Genomic DNA, 15,984 nt, shown 5'->3' with positions numbered 1-15,984 from the left:
AGTCTCCAATCTTCCCTTCATCTCTAAACTCTTGGAGCGCCTGGTCTACTCCCACCTTACCAGTTACCTCTCCACTCACTCTCTTCTAGACCCATCACAGTCCGGCTTCCGCCCCCTACATTCTACAGAAACCGCACTCACCAAAGTAACCAATGACCTTCTGACAGCAAAACGTAATGGTGACCACTCTCTCATCATTCTTCTTGACCTCTCTGCAGCTTTTGACACCGTTGACCACCACCTCCTACTCTCTGTGCTCCACTCAATCGGCATAAAGGACACTGCTCTCTCCTGGGTCTCCTCCTACCTATCTGACCGCTCTATCAGTGTATCGTTCGCTGGCACAACTTCTTCCCCCCTTCCTTTCACTATTGGGGTTCCTCAGGGTTCAGTCCTTGGCCCTCTTCTCTTCTCTCTCTACACAGCCCCAATTGGACAGACAATCAGCAAATTTGTTTTTTAGTACCATCTTTATGCTGATGACACACAACTATACACCTCATCCCCTGACCTTACCCCCGCAGTACTACAGAACACCAGTGACTGTCTGGCCGCAGTTTCTAACATCATGTCCGCTCTCTATCTGAAACTCAACCTTTCCAAAACTGAACTTCTTCTGTTCCCGCCGTCTACTCACCTCCCTAAATCTGACATTTCACTCTCCGTGTGTGGCACCACAATAACGCCGAGCCAGCAGGCGCGTTGTCTGGGCGTTGTGTTTGACACCAATCTTTCCTTCACCTTCCATATACAATCTCTTGCCCGCTCTTGTCGCTTGCACCTGAAGAACATCTCTAGAATCCGCCCCTTTCTCACCTTGGAAACAACAAAAACCCTCACTGTTGCCCTGATCCACTCTCGCCTCGACTACTGTAACTCGCTATTAATTGGCCTCCCACTCACTCGACTTTCCCCCCTCCAGTCCATCCTTAATGCTGCAGCCAGGGTCATCTATTTGGCTAACTGTTACTCAGACTCCTCCGCTCTGTGCCAGTCATTGCACTGGCTGCCCATGAATTATAGGATCCAATTTAAATTGCTTGTTTTCACCCACAAAGCTCTCCACAGTGCGGCACCCCCCTACATCTCTTCCCTCACTTCTGTTTATCGGCCTATCCGTTCTCTATGCTCCGCAAGTGACTTTCGACTAACATCTGCACTAATCCGTACCTCCCACTCCCGGCTTCAAGACTTCTCCCGAGCTGCACCTATTCTTTGGAATGCTCTACCCCAAGATATTAGGACGAACCACAACTTACAGTTTTAGGCACTCCCTAAAGCACACCTATTTAGGGCGGCCTATCACGTTACCTAATCGAAGTCCTTTTATATTCTTATAGCCCATCCCTTACTTTTCCAAACATAAGTCTCCACCGAACCCAAAAGCACGAAAGATACTGGCTGGTGATGAGCTCATGCAGCCTTTATCTATCCCTCATCCCCTCAAGATGGCCGGACCATCATTGTAAATAAGCCACTGTACTTTGTGTCACCCCCACCTCATTGTAGATTGTAAGCTCTTGCGAGCAGGGTCGTCATTATTTTTGCTTTAATTATTGTATTATCTTTAACAGTTACTTATGACTGTTGTATATGAACCTCTAAATTGTAAAGTGCTGCGGAATATGTTGGCGCTATATAAATAAAGATTATTATTATTAGATAACACAGGATTCACCATTCATAATAGGTGACATCACAGCTCACCTCCTCCTCCTGCACAATGACTGCTAACAACCCTGTATATACAGTGGGGGGAAAAAGTATTTAGTCAGCCACCAATTGTGCAAGTTCTCCCACTTAAAAAGATGAGGTCGGCCTGTAATTGACATCATAGGTCGACCTCAACTATGAGACAAAATGAGAAAACAAATCCTGAAAATCACATTGTCTGATTTGGAAAGAATTTTTTTTCAAATTTTGGTGGAAAATAAGTATTTGGTCAATTTCAAAAGTTAATCTCAATGCTTTGTTATATATCCTTTGTTGGCAATGACAGAGGTCAAATGTTTTCTGTAAGTCTTCACAAGGTTGGCACACACTGTTGGTGGTATTTTGGCCCATTCCGCCATGCAGATCTCCTCTAGAGCAGTGATGTTTTGGGGCTGTCGCTGGACAACACGGACTTTCAACTCCCTCCAAAGGTTTTCTATAGGGTTTAGATCTGGAGACTGGCTAGGCCACTCCAGGACCTTGAAATGGTTCTTACGAAGCCAATCCTTCGTTGCCCTGGTGGTGTGCTTGGGATCATTGTCATGCTGACTCAGCCACGTTTCATCTTCAATGCCCTTGCTGATGGAAGGAGGTTTGCACTCAAAATCTCACGATACATGGCCCCATTCATTCTTTTATGTACATGGATCAGTTGTCCTGGTCCCTTGGCAGAGAAACAGCCCCAAAGCATGATGTTGCCACCTCCATGCTTCACAGTAGGTATGGTGTTCTTTGGATGCATCTCAGCATTCTTTCTCCTCCAAACACACCGAGTTGTGTTTCTACCAAACAGTTTTACTTTGGTTTCATTTGACCATATGCATAAAAATTAATTCATCACACACTCTTTGAAATGTTGCTATTTGGTGCAAGTTTATTCACACAGAGAAAATGCAAGAAAAGTACAATGGTGAAGGCGACAATAGGTAGACGTTTCGGCCACACTGGCCTTATTCATTAAGTCGCTATTGTATCTGGATTAGCTAAATAGGAAGACACCATAGTATATAGATGAATGTTCCAGTTTAGAAGCTTCACAGTGGTACCAGGGTTCATAAGCCTGTGGAGAGCTGGAGTTCCTGCGTCATGGACGTCTCTAGGTATGAGGTCCCACGTGTGGTGGCTGCGAAAGGTGCATATGCAGCGTTCCCACGCTGTGCTATTGGAACGCTGCATATGCACCTTACTCATTTGACCATATGACATTCTCCAAATACTCGTCTGGATCATCCAAATGCTCTCTAGCAAACTTCAGACGGGCCTGGACATGTAATGGCTTAAGCAGGGGGACACGTCTAGCACTGCAGGATCTGAGTCCCTGGCGGCGTAGTGTGTTACTGATGGTAGCCTGTGTGACATTGGTCCCAGCTCTCTGCAGGTCATTCACTAGGTCCCCCGTGTGGTTCTGGGATTTTTGCTCACCGTTCTTGAGATCATTTTGACCCCACGAGGTGAGATCTTGTGTGGAGTCCCAGATCGAGGGAGATTATCAGTGGTCTTGTATGTCTTCCATTTTCTAATTATTGCTCCCACAGTTGATTTCTTCACACCAAGCTGCTTGCCTATTGCAGATTCAGTATTCCCAGCCTGGTGCAGGGCTACAATTTTGTTTCTGGTGTCCTTCGACAGCTCTTTGGTCTTCACCATAGTGGAGTTTGGAGTGTGACTGTTTGAGGTTGCGGACAGGTGTCCTTTACACTGATAACAAGTTCAAACAGGAGCCAGTACTACAGGTAATGAGTGGAGGACAGAGGAGCCAGTACTACAGGTAATGAGTGGAGGACAGAGGAGCCAGTACTACAGGTAATGAGTGGAGGACAGAGGAGCCAGTACTACAGGTAATGAGTGGAGGACAGAGGAGCCAGTACTACAGGTAATGAGTGGAGGACAGAGGAGCCAGTACTACAGGTAATGAGTGGAGGACAGAGGAGCCAGTACTACAGGTAATGAGTGGAGGACAGAGGAACCAGTACTACAGGTAATGAGTGGAGGACAGAGGAGCCAGTACTACAGGTAATGAGTGGAGGACAGAGGAGCCTCTTAAAGAAGAAGTTACAGGTCTGTGAGAGCCAGAAATCTTGCTTGTCTGTAATTGACCAAATACTTATTTTCCACCAAAATTTGAAAAAAAATTCTTTCCAAATCAGACAATGTGATTTTCAGGATTTGTTTTCTCATTTTGTCTCTCATAGTTGAGGTCGACCTATGATGTCAATTACAGGCCGACCTCATCTTTATAAGTGGGAGAACTTGCACAATTGATGGCTGACTACATACTTTTTTTCCACACTGTATTATGCACAGACAGTGACGGGCCCCTGTGCATGACTTGCGTCCGCCCCTCTCCCATCAGTCCACTCAGCACACATATACATAATACATACATGCACACAAGCATAAATAAGATACATATATACACATGAATATTTTTTGTAATGCACTTGCTCCGACGACCAATTTTTTTGCCCATTCATTCATAGTTGTAACAGCCTATTTTTGTTTAAGTAAGCTTCACTATATGAGGTTTTGGTGTTTTTTTTTTTTTTTTTTTACAGACTGAGCTGTGATATTTTTTCTAAAGTGCCATATAAAAATATCACTTTATTGTTGTATCTGTTTGTTTTCTATCCATTTTTTCATGTTTTCTTTTTTTTTTCCCCAGTAAATGAGTCTCATGATATCCTTTAAAAAAAATATTTTGATTTTTATTTAACTTACTAATATACAGGTATATAGAAATGCACTGATATATAGAGATGAATCTCTATGTACCAGTACAATGTGCCTGTAAAGAAAAATAATACAATTTAGCTATTTAGAAAGACTACAATCTTCCTATTAGGAGTACAGCCTGTGGCTCATTGCTAAAGCTCCCGCCTGCCATACAGGAGGTTGCGAGTGTATATGCATGCTCCATGGTGCTGTACTGTATAAATGGACGGCCACAGTCTAATCTAGGCACAGCTGTCCTATCAATAAAAAAATAAGGCCCATAATCCCAGAAGGAGTCTCGCCACTCACGTCACATTCAGAATCTCAATCTTATCAAATCCCGGGGTAGACTTGTAAGCAGAAGTCAACTGAAAGAAAATACAAGAGGAAAGCAAAGTCAGGACATGGTTTAAATGAGCAACAAGGCTTCAAATCCAGGGCTGGCCCCATGCCGGGACACTGACCTCTTGTAGGAGAAGTGGTTTGCAGGAGTCCAGCTGTTCACACGCTGCGTGGTGGGTCACGTTCACTCTGTAGGTGACGTTAAGGGTTTGCACTGATGGAGGAAAGGAGTGAGATTGAGAATTATTATAACTGGGAGCAGACTGGCATTGAGAGTCATCATATAGTCCTACTCCATTTGTACAGTCACCTATTCGTCATCCATTTAAAGAAGGGCAGGTTATCAAGACAGGAACATAGATACATGTAATTACCTCTAGCCAGTATGAAATAGGAATCCTTCCATTTTTTTTAAACTCAATTTTTATTTTTGTTTATTAAAAAAAAAAATCTCCAGATGCCCTGCATAGAAATTATCTTAAATGATAAAATTGTGGTTTCCTTTAACCACCACTAGGGGGAGCTCAGCATACTGTTTTAAATCTGTCACCAGGTTTTTGTTATGCAATCTGAGAGCAACATAATGTAGGGGCTGAGACCCTGATTCCAGTGATGTGTCACTTGCTGGGCTGCTTGCAGTCATTTTGATACAATCACAGTTTTCTCTGCTGTAGATCTGGCAAAGCTCTAAATGCTGAGCTCTGTATAACCCCGCCCACACCACTGATTGGCTGCTTTCTGTGAACACTGATAAAAAGCAGCCAATCAGTGGTGGAGGAGTGGTTGAACCAGGAGGCACAAGACACCTAGTCCTGTAGTGATAATCTCCTGCTGATAAAATACTGATTGTATTTAAACAGCAGCACACAGCCCTAGTAAGTGACACATCACTGTAATCAGGCTCTCAGCCCCTACATCATGCTGTTCTCAGATTACTTTCTTAAAGCAGCATCATAACTATCTTTGACTCATGACTAGCTTGGCTCCATTGAAGTGAATTGGACAAAGCTGTAATACCTTTTGCAACCTGTAGACAAGTGTGGTGCTATTTTTGGAAGAAAGCAGCCATGTTTTTATAGCTCTGTACAGAAAAATCCACTTTGACATCTTTATGAGCGATTTTTCTTTCAAAAAAGGTCAGTCTGCAAATGCAGGTTTTAGAAGACTCAAGACAAATGAAGAGAAAAACAACAGATAAAATCTATCAAAGGGGAAGAAATGATTGCAGTCTGGGCAGTAAAGGTTCATGACTGACCTTTAAAGACTGGTTGCTGCTCGTCTACAATGAAGATTCGGTCTCTTCCAGGCTGCACTGACATCATCTCACCAATATTCTGGGTGGTGAACGTGTTGGATTTCGATGATGTTACCGACTTCCATTCATTTGTGGAACTCTTTACGGTCATAACCCCACTGGAATGGTCTTTTTCTGAAGTATGGCTTCTCGTGGGGTAAGATGTTGGCACTGTTAAAGATATTGTTGGTCTTGAGTACCGTCTACTGTCTCGATTTTGATGTCCACCAGGAAATGTTTGGCTAGATATCTCACTCCAAGGTCCGGCAGTGGTGTGTGACGTAACGTGTCCTTCACTTACACCTGGTGTCCCTGGTGCTGAGGTTAGATGATCTTTTGCTGTTTGATCTCCTAGTCTAGCCCTTGTGAGGTGTTGAGATGATGTTTGAGTTTCCAAACCTTTTTGAGTTTGTGTTGAGGGTAAATGTTCTCTGTGAGTTTGTGATACGTCATCATAGGGTGTAATTATATTTTTAGGATTCTCAAACATTGTCTTGGATGATTCTGTTTCATCCCTATTGTATCCCATTGTATTGGTTGGGTTCAGTGGTTCAGTTTTTGGTATCAGGGATTCTGTCCTATTCTTTACGAGTGTCCCAGTAGGAGTGGTAGACCCTCTTCTTGGCTGGCTAGAGGACACTGTTGTGCCCTTTGTGATATGTTGTGTCTGTGTGGGTAGTTCTGTATAGCTTTCTGTGATCATTTTTTGGTGTATAGATGATTTTGAGCTATTGGTTGTGTTTGGTTCAGTGTGCGTCGGTGTTACTGTTTGAGTCTTTTCAAGCCAACCGGAAGAGGTCCTTGTGAATGGCTCTGTTTGTGTGATCGAATACGATAGGTTTCTTGTGTTTGGCATTGTTTGCGTAACTAGTTCTGTCTCTGTCCAACTGACTAGCTCAATGCCAGTTATAGGGGTGGTAGGTTCTGAGTTGCCCTTTGTGATTGGTTCAGTTTGCGTTATAAATCGAGTCTTGTTAAAGACCAAGTCTGTTTGTGACTTGGTGTGGCCGTGTGTTATTGCTTGTGGAGTTGTACTAGGCTCAGTATTCAGATTGTCCGTGGATAGTTTTGTGTGTGTTTCAATGAAAACCATCGATGTTATAAGGTCTGGTGGACCGTGTGTGGTTAACGAAGGTTTGGTCACATTGAATAGAAGAGGTTGAGTCTCTGTGTCTGAATTCGAGTTAGGCAATGTCTCAGTGGATGATCCTATCCTGACCTTTGTAGAGTCAGCTTCTGTAGACAGATCGGGATAGGTTTGTGTGGATTGAAAGGATGATCCATGTGCAGTCAGATCAGGCTGGCTCTGTGTAGGTTCCACTGGTTGGGTCTCGTCAACCAATTTAACCTGGGACTGTGTGATTAACTCTGTCTCATTTATGGTAATTACTCTCTGGGTGCTGTGTACCAAGACCTCAGTCTTTTCATATGTGGCCACATGTGAAGTTAGCATTGGCTGGGTTTGGGTTTTAAGTTCCATCGAAAACTCTTCAGTTGTGTTATATATGATTGATTGTGTTAGTAGATGTTTCTGTGTTATCGGTTTAATGGTTATCTTTGGGTATGGACTTTGTAGGCTCTCATGTTCCGAACTGTTGAGCATGTGTGGATTTGTCACGACAGGCTCATAAATTGTTGTGAACACCCGTTCAGTCTGCGCTGGTAGTTGACTTAAAGTACTTAGGTTCTGTAAACTTTGAGTGGTTGATTTTGGTTCTACTGTTGTGAAGATCATCCAAGGACTTGCTGTGAATGTTTCAGGTTCAGAAAGGTTTTTTCTTAAGTGAGCTAAGGTACTTGCATCAAAATCTGATCCATTATTTATGATACCTTGACTTGTATAAAAACTTCTCATCTCTTCTTGGAGTGGAGATTGGCTTGGATGCCTCTTTTTGCCTACGTGATCTAGAGAGACTTGAGTAGAACTCATCTGATGTTGGACCCAGTGCTCATTATGCTCATGTGGATGAGTAAAGTTGTGTAGATGTCTAAGATGGTGTCTATTAGTACCACTTAACCTTGCTGGGGATGTGACTGTATGTTGAGACACAGTGTTATCAGTTTGATTGTGTTCACCCAACAAAGAGTGTTTATGGTGTTTATGACTATGTGTCTGGTTCCGATGAATGTGTCCACCTGTTGTCAGTGCTGGATGAGTCTGGTATTGCTGCTCCACAGTGTTGTGGACTTGTACTTTAGACTGGGTTGTTGCCCGTACTGAAGTCCAGACCTCCGTGGCTTCCTCCACTGGATACGTTTGTTTATCAGAAGATCTTTGGGTCTGGTTGATCACTGTGCCTATCGTTACAGGCTCAGAACTGACTCGATTCATTTTGTCTGGTTCTAACTGAATAGTCCGATCTTGACCCAGTCTAGAAAGTTCTGTCTCTCGTAAGTTCTCCTTTGTCTGGTTGTAGATGCCATTTATATCTGGTACCTTTATAGTTACTTTTGAGTTCAACTCTTGCATTATTTCAGATTGCTGAACTCCTGGCAAATGCAAACTTACTTCCCTCAAAAGCTCGGGTGCCGATAAGTCTTTCGTTCTATCGATTTGAGGTACCAAGGACATGTTTTCGGTTCTCCATACATGTTCTGATGTGTTCAGAGAGTTCAGTTCATAAAACATTTTCTTTTTTCCATAAATAAAACTGGAATTTGGCAAAGAGTGAGTAATATGGTTGATTTTATGAGTGACTGACTGGGAACTATTGTTTATTACAGTTCTAAGTAATAGTGAGGAACTGTTGACTTTATCTTTTAGCTGTTTGTTGAGCTGGGAACCCAATGGGAGATGTTTCAATCTATCGGCTACTGGTGAGACGTTCTTCTGGCCAAGTTGTAAGCTGTTCCTCAATGGTGTTACAACTCTGTGAGGTTTGACCAGCTCCGCTACACCAGTACTGGAATTCAAGTAATGGAAATGTCCCATTCCAGGTCTCATTGTAACATTTTTATGATGGACGTGTGGTGGGCTCTGATACCTGGCAGAAGGGTTTTTCATTGTGGTCTTCATCATATTTTTGAGCTTGCTAGGGGGAGTTGGTGCTTTCCTGATGATAGGTTTCTTTATAGAGGACTCCCTCTGTGAATGGACCTTGGCAGTAACTGGCATTTGAGTTGGGCGCAAATGAGTAATATTTTGTGTGGTGCTTATACCCTTGTGGTGGGTAGAATTTGTATGCCTTAAATTGGTGGCATTTATTATTCTGCCACCCTGTACCAGGTTGTCTTGGTCAGTCACTATAGAAGGATCCAGAGGCAGAAGATGGAGTAATTTGCCATTTTTGGGAACTGGAGAATGCACAGGTGTTTTTTTCGTGGGTGCACGGGATCCTGATGGTTTTCGGAGAGGGATCTGAGTAGTCACAGCCATGGTAAACCGAGACCCCAAAGTGGTTGTTGTGAAAGTTTCAACTTCATACGTATCATTGGCAAGAAGTTCTGGAAGATATAAAAAGAAAAAAGTCAATTAAAAGTAATGGGGTACACCAAAGCTGCTGTCGTCGGAAACACTATGGCTGATGGACTAGCTGTTTGCACACTGTATAGCAGCATTATTCATTTGTACAGTATAGCAGCATTATTTATGGGTACAGCATAGTCATGCTATTTTTACATTATAGCAGCATTATTTGTGTACAGCAAGTTGACGCTATTTGTTCACTGTATAGCAGCATTATTAATTTTTACAGTATAGTAGCATTATTTATGTGTACAGCATGGCGACGCTATTTGTACGCCATATAGCATCATTATTCATTTGTAGAGAATAGCAGCATTATTTATGGGTAAAATATAGTGATGCCATTTGTATACCGTATAGCAGCATTATTCATTTGCACAGTAGTATAGCAGCATTTTTTATGGATACAGCATGGTGACATTAATTATGTACACAGTTATGACAGCATTATCTTGTACATTGTATGATGACATTCAATTCAGTTTTCAATTAAAGTTTATATACTTCCTAATGTCCTTGTCCTTAAATACAGTATTGAGCAAAAACATTAGAAGCAATTAAGTAGACGATCATAAAGTGCAAAGTGAGATTTCATCCCTTTATTTGCTACACTCATCAGAATTTCATACAAGACAGAATTTTTTTTGCACTAATTACAAAAAGAGAATTTGGGTTTATTGCAAGGGGTGAGTGAAATAGCACAGGCGGATTAACTTTTTGAGATCATTTCCATTTTTTTCCCCACTCATTTTTCCATTTTGATTTGAGCCATAAAATGCAGTAAATCTATTAAAGATGTGCAACTTTTTTAAGTGTCCAATATACCGTACAGACTGCCCCAGTTAATTCATGCCACATTGGCCACAGGTTAAATTCCCAACATATATATATATGACGCGCCCCTGGGCCTGAGTCGCGCTGCGTTGCGCACGCGGGAGCCTACCCGGATCAGATGGGGGTAGTAGTCTCGTGGCGATGACCCGGTCCGTGCCCAGGGAGTCAGACTAAGTGGCAGTCTATTAGCAGTAGATGGTGGATGACTACGCCACCCGTTGAATGCAGCTATGGAGCTGCCGCTGCAGGGCAGACCGCTGAGGCCGGTGGAAGGATGGTGCAGCGTGGATGGTATAACCCCCAACGGGAGGGGTATGGCCTCAGGGCAGCCGACGTGGATGATGGGGGTAGCAGGAACCACTCAGAGACGATGCGGTGTAGTTCAGGGTCTTTACTGGTGACAAAGATAGACCCTCCCGGAGTACTTGCTAGCAATCGGGGCCTGGTCAGTCCTTGAGCAGATGGGATCTCCCCTGGCCAGGCGGAGTTGTAGGCCTTCCCAACTAACTGTACTCTTCTGGCTACCTTGCTAGAGGCGGGTAAAAGTAGCCCACGTCCCTGAGTGTACCGTGTGGTGCTCACCCGTATGGCTGGTGACTCGGGGCCTTCTAATGGCTTCCGCTTCACGATGGCGGTGCTGGTCCCACGCGTGTGACCGTGCCTTCGGGTTTCTGGGCCAGAGGACCTGCAATCCCCTGCCGGTCGGTTTCTGCTGCTGGGTAGAGATTAGTCCCCACAGCCTCGGACTCCGGGTCCGGTAAGAAATCTTCTCAGTCAGGGCGAGCTCTGCAGCTGCCAGCCCCTGACTCCTTATAGCACTGCTCCCACAGAGCTCCTGATGTTCTGTTCCTATATTTGCTTCTTTTCTCTGTCTCTACTTCTTCTCTACTCCCTAACCCTGCCTCAGCCCTAGGTTTATATAGGGGAAGTTCTTCCCCTCCCAGGACTGGGCAGGAGGTGTGGCATGCATAGGATTCCTGACCAAGAGACCTCCCACCTGCTCTCAGAAGTAATATCTCTATCACTGTGGCAACCAGACCCCTGGGGTGTCACATTCTCCCCTAGTGAAATTTAGTACTCCGGGACTAAACATATTTTTGGAAAAACATAACAAGGTATAACAATAACAATACAATAAAGAAACACATAAAGGTGGTCACGGCATGTCCGTAACCGGGTGCAGTCTTTGAAGAAAGCAAGGTGTCCATTTCACCAAAACAGGGAGACGTAACCAGGTAGGGGCCTGTCCTGCCCCGAGTCCTTAACAGTCTTTAGTCCGTCCTGGGTTACGCTCCAACTATGTACAAAGGATTCCCGGTAAATCCACCAAAGACTCCTATAAACAACTAGAAACACATAATTATACACAAGCAACAAGAAAAACAGGTAACCACAAATAAAACAATTTATACATTTCAAATCCTCCAACGTGCGGGTAACTGGCCTCTAGTGGCCCTAGTGGACCTACGGAGCTGACTGTCTAGCCCTGAACTACAGGGTGTAGGAGCTGTCAAGGGTAAACTGGGCAGCTGTCTACCGGCTCTTTGGCTCACTAGGGGTACGGCAGGCTCACTATAAGCAGAGGGTTGATCCTCCTGTTCTGCTTGTGTGGAGTCTTCTGCCTCCTGGACCGGCTGCTCTTCCAGCTCTACCTGTCGCTCCGTAGGTGCTTGGGATGCTGGTTGGAGGAAGGTGAGTACGGGTACCACAACTGCGCCATTGACTTGAGTCCAAGACCGAGGGAACTCTCCGAGCACAGTACTAACCATGTCTTCCCTTTCCTCTACGGGTCGAGGGTCTTCTTGTTCCTCTTCAGGGTTCCGTAGCTGTTCGGGACACTTCTTCAGGTTATCCCGGGATACAATGGTTGTGGTTTCACCTCCGTCTTTACTGATGGTACAGACCTTTGGGTTGTCGTGGCTTGAGGGCAGTACGGTGTACGGGTCCTTCTCCCACTGGTCGTCCAACTTGTGGAGCCGTCTTTTTCTCTTCAAGACCTGCTCTCCGGGTACCAGGGGAACAGCGGGAGCATACTGGTTGTAAGTTTTCTCTTGTCTTTCCCTAGCCTGACAGAGACTTCGCTCCACGCTCTCCTGTACTCTCCGGTACTGCTGCTGCCTCTCTGTGTCCCAGTCTGCTTCTGGTGAAGTGTCCTCGGGTGTCAGGACTCCCATTTCCAGGTCAACAGGTAACTTACCAGGTCTCGCCCTCATTAGGTAAGCCGGGGTACAGTTGGTGGAACCTACCGGGATGTGGTTGTATAGGTCCACCAGATCGGGCAGCTTCTCAGGCCACAGACCGCGTTCTTCCAGGGGCAACGTTTTCAGAAGATCCATTACCACCTGGTTCATTTTCTCACAAAGTCCATTAGTTTGCGGATGATAGGGTGTCGTCCTTATCTTCCGGCAGCCATACAGAGTGCAGAATTCTTGGAAGACCTCCGCTTCAAAGGCAGGTCCCTGGTCTGTCAACACTTGGTCCGGGTACCCATGTGGACGGCAGAAATGCTGCTGGAAGGCTCTAGCTGCTGTTCGAGCTGTTAAGTCCTTGACGGGGACGACAACCAAGAACCGGGAGTAGTGATCCACGATGGTTAGTGAGTAGACGTAGCCACTTCTGCTTGGGGTCAGTTTTACATGATCCAAGGCTACCAGTTCCAACGGCTTCCGGGTGACGATGGACTGCAGGGGAGTCTTCTGGCTGGCACGGTCCTTCCTTCTTAGGTTGCACGGGCCACAGTCTCTGCACCACCTCTCGATGGTTCCCCTCATGCCTACCCAGTGGAACCGCTCGCGCAGCAGGAACTCCAGCTTCTTCCATCCGAAGTGTCCAGCCCCGTCGTGGTATGTCTCCATCACCATGGCTGCGTCTCTTCGTGGCACCACTACTTGCCAGATTAGTTCATGCGTCCGGGAGTTAACCATTCTGCGGCACAACTTCCCCTTGTAAAGGAACAGTCTACTCTTTTCTGCCCACAGTTGCTTGGCTTCCTCCGGAGCGTCTGGGTCAAGGCGAGCCTCTGGCCGAGTCAGCATCTCCTTCACCAGCCGGACGGCAGGGTCACTGTCCTGCGTTTCCGCCCAGTTGTAGTGAGGTAAGGGGTTAAGCGTAGCGCCTTGCTTACTCCTTACCCGATGGGAATACTGGATAGTCCAATGACGGTGAAACGCGGGGAGTTCGACTTCTTCCAGTCCCTCTGGATCTTCTCCTACGTCCGGTAGGTTTGGCATCCTGGACAGGGCGTCCGCGTTGGTATTGGAGCGTCCTGCCCGGTATTTGATGGTGAACTCGTAGTTGGACAGGCGGGCCATCCATCTCTGATCTAGGGCACCGAGTCTTGCCGTGTCCAGGTGTGTCAACGGGTTGTTATCCGTGTACACGACGAACCGGGAAGAAGTGAGGTAGTGCTTAAAGCGTTCGGTGACTGCCCACACCACTGCCAGGAACTCTAGCTTAAATGAGCTGTAATTCTCAGGGTTTCTTTCGGTGGGTCGCAGTTTTCGGCTGGCGTAAGCGATTACTCGCTCTTTCCCCTGCTGGATCTGGGACAGCACGGCTCCTAGCTCGATGTTACTTGCGTCGGTGTAGAGGATAAAGGGCTGGCTGTAATCCGGGTACGCCAGGATTTCATCCCCCGTGAGGGCCATCTTCAGCTGGCGGAAGGACTCTTCTTCCAACTTCTCCCATTTGAAGGGCGGCTTCTGGTTCTTGGCCTTCCGGGACTGGCCTATCAGGAGGTCTTGCATAGGAGCTGCCTTTTTGGTGAAACCGGGGATGAACCTGCGGTAGTAGCCTACCAACCCGAGGAACTGCCGCACTTCCTTTACACTGGAGGGACTTGGCCATTCCTTAATTGCGGTGATCTTATCAGGGTCGGGAGCCACTCCGTCAGCGCTCACCACGTGTCCCAGGTACTGCACCTTTGGTTTCAGGAGGTGACACTTGGAGGGTTTCACCTTTAGGCCGTAGCTTGCCAGAGCTTCGAACACTTCCGCCAGGTGTTTCAGGTGGTCCTCATAAGTCTTAGAATATACGATGACATCGTCCAGGTACAACAGGACCGTCTCGAAGTTTCTGTGGCCCAGACAGCACTCCATTAATCGTTGGAAGGTTCCTGGTGCGTTGCAGAGTCCGAACGGCATACAGGTAAACTCGCTAAGTCCCATAGGGGTGGTGAATGCGGTCTTCTCCCGGTCCGCCTCTGCTACAGGAACCTGCCAGTACCCACTAGTGAGATCCAAGGTAGAGAAGAAGTTAGCAGATCTTAAAGCAGCCAAAGACTCCTCTATCCTTGGTAAGGGGTACGCATCCTTGTGTGTGATACGGTTGATTTTCCGGTAATCTACACACATCCTCATGGTGTTGTCTTTCTTTTTGACTAAGACTAGTGGAGCTGCCCAGGGGCTACAGCTATCCCTGATCACCCCAGCCTCCTTCATGTCTCTAAGCATCCCCTTGGCGTGTTGGTAGTGTGCAGGGGGTACGGGTCGATACCTCTCTTTTATGGGAGGATGGTCTCCCGTGGGGATGTGGTGTTCTACCCCCTTGACTCGCCCGAAGTCTAACGGGTGTTTACTAAACACTCTCTCGTACTCTTGAACCACCCGATAGACTCCCTGTTTCTGGTGTGAGGGAGTGGAGTCAGTACCCAAATGTAGTTGCTGACACCAGTCCTCCATTGTTTTCTTAGAGCCGTTACCTTCCTCCGGGTGAGATGGAGGCAAGGGTTCCACAGATTGTATAGCATTTTGGTTAATGGTATATAATTTGGCTAGCGTGGCATACCGGGGCAGGTACACTTCCCTCTTCCCGATATTGATTATGCGAACGGGCACCCTCCCATGGCGTACATTAACCACCCCCTGTGCTGTCAAGATGGTGGGCCTACTGTCTGAGTAAACTGGTTCTACCATTGCCTGGTAATCTCTACCTCTCAGACCAATAGCTGCCCGGCACCAAATCATCATTTCACTTTTTGGGGGCATGGCAATAGGGAAAGGGTCACACATTCTCACGCTACCAATCTCACCGCCGGAGAGTTCCACCTGTTGCCGTCGCATCAGTGCCCGGATCTCTTTTTGGAGCACTCGCTGCTCGCCGGAGCTGGCGTTCTTGGCAACCTGCTGTAAAAGGAAAATCACCTCTGCAAGACAATTTTCAATTACATTAGTTCCTAGAGTTATCTTTGGGTGACTCTCGCGCTTGTCAATGTCTACAATGATCAGTCCCTGTGCTGCCAGTTCAACTCTACCAATTTTAATGGTCACCTCTTTAAATCCGATCTGTGGCACGGGCTGACCATTGCTGGCGATGATACTCAAGTCGTCGTCAGGGTAGCGGGTAATATCCGAGTCATTCCAGTACTGCTTGAAGAGCACGTACGGGATGGTGGTGACCTGTGACCCGGTGTCCAGTAGGGCACTCATAGGAATGCCATCCAGTACCACAGGCAAGACTGGACGTCCTCCCACATATTTGTCGCGCCAGTTCGATGGGCCTGATGATCTTTTTCCTAGGGGTTGGCCCTCTACCCTAGGTTGTGCCAGTTTAAAGGACAGTACCTTGCCATATGTCCGGGTTGATTACAGCGGCGGCAGATGGGTCATCCGTCCTCGTTGTATCG

General features: G+C 46.3%; 1 protein-coding gene across 2 annotated transcripts in view; it reads right to left on the bottom strand.

The window, feature by feature from the left end:
• LOC141162327 (uncharacterized) overlaps positions 1-15,984 on the bottom strand; it is a 53,174-nt gene that overhangs the window by 21,177 nt on the left and 16,013 nt on the right. For both annotated transcript variants that reach the window (XM_073648324.1, XM_073648325.1), the window contains exons 2-4: positions 6,023-9,505; positions 4,890-4,981; positions 4,735-4,793 (exon numbers count right to left, since the gene is read on the bottom strand). In XM_073648324.1, the coding sequence (XP_073504425.1) occupies positions 4,735-4,793; positions 4,890-4,981; positions 6,023-9,505 (3,634 nt within the window). The remainder of the gene's footprint in view (positions 1-4,734; positions 4,794-4,889; positions 4,982-6,022; positions 9,506-15,984) is intronic.

Source organism: Phyllobates terribilis, unplaced genomic scaffold (assembly GCF_046119375.1).
Source record: "Phyllobates terribilis strain yellow unplaced genomic scaffold, ASM4611937v1 Scaffold_9__5_contigs__length_417890890, whole genome shotgun sequence".
In the NCBI taxonomy this organism is placed as follows: domain Eukaryota; kingdom Metazoa; phylum Chordata; class Amphibia; order Anura; family Dendrobatidae; genus Phyllobates; species Phyllobates terribilis.
This window is presented reverse-complemented; position numbering and strand designations above follow the sequence as displayed.